The sequence below is a fragment of the Solanum verrucosum genome, unplaced genomic scaffold (assembly GCF_900185275.1).
Source record: "Solanum verrucosum unplaced genomic scaffold, falcon-dt-bn FXZP01000210.1, whole genome shotgun sequence".
Classification (NCBI taxonomy): domain Eukaryota; kingdom Viridiplantae; phylum Streptophyta; class Magnoliopsida; order Solanales; family Solanaceae; genus Solanum; species Solanum verrucosum.
The window spans coordinates 2809940-2815459 of record NW_026020045.1 but is presented as its reverse complement, the minus strand read 5'-3'; the positions used below and the strand labels follow the sequence as shown (position 1 = coordinate 2815459).

The following is a 5520-nucleotide window of genomic DNA, read 5'->3' as shown; positions in this document are numbered from 1 at the left end:
TGTTCAATTGTCGGTAGGTAGTTAATACACATACAAAGGGAACCATCTTTCTTCTTAACAAACAAAAGTGGAGCACCCCACGGAGAGATATCGGTCAGATGAAACCCTTATACAACAAATCATTTAATTGTTCCTTTAATTCCTTAAGTTCTATGGGAGTCATTCTATAAGGAGGAATGGAAATAGGCAGTGTATCTGGAAGAAGGTCAATACCAAAATCTACTTCCCTTTTGGGAGGAATACCGGGTAAATCATCTAGGAACATTTTCGGATACTCATTAACAACGGGGAGTGACTCAAGAGTAAGGGTTTCGAAATCCATATCCCTCACCCTAATTAGATGGTACATGCAACCCTTAGAAATCATTCTTCTATCTTTAAGACAAGAAATAAATCGACCTTTCGGCATAGCATTTCCCCACTCCACTCTAGGATACGCTCATTCGGATACTGAAATCTGACTACCAGGGTTCTACAATCAATAGAAGCATAACAACAGTGCAGCCAATGCATACTCAATATAACATCGAAATCTAGCATGTCAAGCTCTACCAAATCTACAAGAGTAACTCTATGGGATAAGGAAACGAGACACTTTTTATAGACCCTCTCAGCCACAATAGAATCACCAATAGGAGTAGAGACAAAAAAGGGATCTAACAACACATTAGGGAGCATATCAAATCTCATAGCTACATATGGTGTCGCAAAAGACAAGGTAGCACCGGGATCAAGTAAAGCATAAACATCAAGTTGAAAAACTTTCAACATATCGATAACCACATCGGGAGAACCCTCTTGTTCACCACGAGTCTGAAGAGCATAAAACCTATTTTGCTTAGTGGCATTCGAACCCGAACCACTTGGACCGGATGAAGGATAGGGTTGAGCCCTACGAGGACTATCTCCCTCATTCTTCTCAACTGAAGGACAATTCCTCATCTTGTGGTCCATCTTACCACAACCAAAACAAGTGTTGGAACCCTCTAGACATTTACATTCATGATTTCTTCCACACTCAGCACAATTTGGCAATGAAGACCCACCACCACCTCCTTGAGGTTTAGGGTTAGACACCCTCTTTTTGTGAAACTTAGGAGAATTAGAGGAACCTTGCCCGGAAAACCTTTGTCGATACCTAGGACGACCATGTCCATCAGACCTAGCATGAGAGAAATTACCATCACCGATTCTAGACCTCTTAGTCTCTCTAGACCTCTCTTTAAGTTTCTCCTCTTCAATTTGTTGGGCATGAATCATAAGACGAGCAATATCTATGCCATGGAAAAGCATAGCCATGCAGCACTCTTTCACTACCAATTCAGACACATCCAAAATGAACTTGTTCATCCTTACCCTAAAGTCGGCAACTATAAAGGAGCATATTTTGACAATTAAGTGAACCTCAAAGCCTATTTTTTCACGCTCATATTTCCTTATCGGAGATTGATAAACTCAAGCACTTTAGCCTCCATCATCTCAAGAGGAAAGATCTTATCAAGAAAAGTGGACTTGAACATTTCCCATTCTATGGGACCCACTTCTACCGATCTTGCTTCCTTCCATTGGTTGAGCCAAATTTGAGCAACACCTTTAAGTTGATAAGCGGCCAATTACGTCTTTTCCATTGGAGTCACTCCCATAATAGTCAAGATATTGTAAACCTCATCAACAAACTCTTGAGTATCTTCCTCAACCTTAGAACCATAGAATTTTGGAGGATTCATCCTAGTGAAGTCCCTCACTCTAGATGTCGATGTACCCATATTTGATTTCACAACATCCCTATTGTCTTGGGCTGTCACAGCTTGAGCCAACACTTTAAAAGCAGTCCTAAACTCTGCATTAGTCACTTGCTCTGCAAAAGGGTAAACTGGAGCTTGAGGAGCTTGAGAATGAGCTTCTTGACCAATATTTTCTCCCTCGATCCTTCTAGCAAAAGCTCTTCGAGTAGTCATAGCATGTAGACAATCAGATAAGGATTAGGAGAGAGACCTTATAGAGTTAAACTCTATATCATGACTTAGAGAAATGAAGAAGTGAAGTTTTCTAAACATCATGTAGCATCTCATTCATAAATGTGGCATGCTTCACACTATGAACAACACTCTACTAGACGTGGTTTTGAGACATCCTAGAACCTTTCTAAACCTTGTGCTCTGATTACCAAGTTTGTCACGACCCAAGGGTACACCCTAGACGTAACATGGCATATAAGACCCCGAGAGGCCTCATATAAGCCACTTAGTCTTCATAGTCAAGATAATAGAAAATCGGTAGAATTTAAAACCCTTTCAACAACAACAAGTATTTATAAAATGAAACGGAAGTCTCATACAATTGTCTCAAAACAATCTAATACAAAGATTCTTGGGACATAGCCCATACAATAATTTTCAAAACTTAAAATCAAAATAACATATGGAAATGGTGGCCAAATCCTTGAATGCTATGAGGACTTACCAATCTTCAACCTTTCCTCTACTAGAGATCCTAGCCACGGGGATGAGAGTCGGGAACATCGGACCCTACATTTGGATAAGAAATGCAGGCAAAAGTATCCATTAGTACAAGAATGTACTAAATATGATAGCTTGCATAAACATCAACATAAACATTAAAGTTAGACAACATAAGTCATAAGCATAATCAATGCACATAATAGCTCATTTAAACATAAAAGGAATACTTCTTGGAGTAACCTCAAAGCATACTTAGCCAAGACATGATTAATCCTCCACTAGTCTTACTCATCATAGAATGCAACCTTAGGCAATCATCAAATCTCATTACGTATCATAACATAATTAACTTATCTTTTATAGACATGGGGAATCACCTCTAGCCTCGCTATAAAGGCTCATGGTGTAACACCCTGTATTCTACGTGTACTAGTTCTATTTATATGATGCTTATAAATTGCCGTGTGGTATAGTTATGGAATTGATTTCCTATGTGACTAGTGACAATAGAATAGGTTTAAAGTGAACTGCCCATAGATTTTGATGTGACCCGATTAAGTTGACGTCAATGGAAGTATTTAAACTTGAGATCATAAGTATTTGAGTCTAAAGTTTAAATTGACATAGTGTATATAAGTTTTAAGTTAAATTAAAGGTATTAAGGTCTAGAAATAGAATAAGATATTCAGGTGCTTGATTGACTACACTAAGCTAGTATGTGACAAGTAGGTGCATCACCTACTTTGACTTATTGACCAGCCCAAAGGACAAAGTAGGTGCATCACCTACTAAGACTCTTTTGACCATGTTATTGGGCCAAGTGCACTACCACCTACTTGCATCAGTCTGGCCAAAGTTGATTAGAAGAATAAGAGGAAAATGGACAGCCAAGGCCCAATCTTTCCAAGTCCACAAGAAATAATTTGAATGGAAAATTAGGTGCATCACCTACTTAAATGTGTGGCCTAAATTAAAGACACACGTTGGCTACAAATGAAGTACAGGAAAGGTGGCAAAAGGCCCAATGTTCTTAAGTCCAAAAAGGCCCAAGTGAAAAGTCCAAGTAGGTGGGTCACCTACTTGAAAAATTATGGCCTAAAATGAGCGAGAAAGTCGGCCAAAGCAGGTCCCTTTAAAAGGGATAGATATCAGCTTTTTCCAACCATTTTTACTTTGATAAAAAATCTGATTTCTAGAGCTTTCTCTCTTCTCTCTCTTAGCTTCATACAACAGCCATTAAATACCATTAGGGTTCTTGAACATTAGGGAGTTCAAGCTATTGGAAGGTATAATTTAAGACAAGTTAAGGAGTAGAACCTTTACCTTGAAGAATCCAAGTCTTAGCAAGTGGTAGTTCTGTCAGGAAAGGTAAGCTACTGCAATTTTCTCCCTCTTGTGCTTGAGTAAATTAGGACACTTGGTATGTGTTAGTGAGTTGGAAATTGTTACTTTTACATGGTGTAATATTGGGGAGGATGTTCTGGTGATTAGTGCGTACTGGGACAGCCATGGAGGGGAGTCCTCTTTAAATTCAGTTATGAGCTTGTTTGAGCACTTTAAAAGTAATGTTAGCTCTTCAAGTCTTGGTGATCAGAAAAACCATGATACATATTGCTTCTGTTACATTATTATGTTTAAGGATTCTTTTATGTATGTTATGATAAGGGATGTGACTGGATGTGCGGGAAAGTTATGGAGACATTAAAGGACTTAAATATTGCAGGGAGTTTAGGGAAGGACCTGATACGAAGGTTGTATAGTATATAGACGCAATTAAAGGGAAAGGGAAGGAAAGAAAACACTGGCTAGATAAATTACATGCTTACTGCTTTGTTACTATATGGGTGAGATCAAGTAGCTCAAATTGATTGATTAGCTACTATTACTAGTCTTACAACTTATGTTATTGTAGATTAGTAATCTGAAGAGAAGGAGCTTAAGTCATATGTATTGAATTGTATAGCAAGGTATGTAAGGCTATTCGATTTCCTATTTCTTTGGCATGGATCCAACACTTGCATTACAACAAGTAAGGTTTCTAAGTACCCTTGGTAGTGACTGATCCATAGTTGCAGTTCCTACTCCCTAGAGTAGTAAAGTGAGTACTCTAATTTAAGTTTGGTACTAAATGTACGTGCTTACTCTACCAAGTATTAGTATGCAAGGTTTAAACTTGTTTCATCGTCAAAGTACCCTTGGCACGTATTTCCCTTATATTAATCAAAATGATCCTAGATTACACATGGTACATATGTTTATATGTTGGATTTACAATCTGCCCATATCATGCCAACTTGCTTCAATTATCTATATATATATGTCATTTTTTCACATGTTCATATGTTCCCTTTATTGGTTATTACTCTCATTGTGTTAGACTATAATGTTACCTCACAAGATCCCAACTTGCTCTATTGTACATTTTATATGTACTTACTTGGAATATGTATCCGTCCTAAAGTTGAATTTGCCCACGTTCTCCCTTGGTTCCACGTTCACGTATACCTTGTCTTTGATATTTGTTAGTGAGTATTTGGCTATCATACAGAGTTCAGATCTATTGGTTGAATGTTAAATGTCTTCACTTTATATGTGCTTCAATTTGAGATGTCAAAAAGCTTACTGAGTTATATAAGCTCCTAGGTATTACGCGTTCATGTCACATTTGCTTCCCATGTCATTGATATTATTGTAAGTCCATATTCATATGTCTTCTGTTACTGGTCCATAGTTCCAAATCTCAACAATAATTATGACCACCAAAACAACAATCTCAAAAGAGTTATGAACATCAAAACAACAATCTCAAAGATTAAAGAATCTAAGTGAAGCAATATATATAATTATGGGTGGCAGCCCAAGGGCAAATGCCTAGCATGGGTCAATCCCAATTGGTATGGAAGGGTGGCAGCTCAAGGGCGAAAGCCTAGCATGGGCCGATCCCAATTGGTATAAGAGGGTGGCAGCTCAGGGGCGAAATCCTAGGATGGGCCGATCCCAATTTGTGGAATTATGAAGACACCATCCCAGGGGTTAAAATGCCTAGCATGGGTCATCC

The 5520-nt window shown here is 38.3% G+C and overlaps 1 protein-coding gene across 1 annotated transcript; it reads right to left on the bottom strand.

Moving 5' to 3' along the window:
• Nucleotides 1-363: 363 nt before the first annotated feature.
• Nucleotides 364-1958, bottom strand: LOC125821721 (uncharacterized). Its single transcript, XM_049501105.1, has 3 exons — nucleotides 1763-1958; nucleotides 830-1370; nucleotides 364-472 (listed from the first exon to the last, which is right to left on the bottom strand). The coding sequence occupies exons 1-3, from the start codon at nucleotides 1956-1958 to the stop codon at nucleotides 364-366; spliced, it is 846 nt and encodes a 281-aa protein (XP_049357062.1).
• Between the last annotated feature and the right edge of the window lie 3562 nt (nucleotides 1959-5520).

Bases quoted from the DNA above. Each gene is read 5' to 3' on its own strand.
- LOC125821721 (XM_049501105.1), bottom strand. From the start codon at position 1,958: ATGACTACTCGAAGAGCTTTTGCTAGAAGGATCGAGGGAGAAAATATT. The intron at 1,371-1,762 runs GTACATCGACAT...GCTCCTTTATAG, and splicing joins TGTTGTGAAATCAAATATGG to TTGCCGACTTTAGGGTAAGG. The intron at 473-829 runs GTTTTATGCTCT...TATTGATTGTAG, and splicing joins AATGCCACTAAGCAAAATAG to AACCCTGGTAGTCAGATTTC.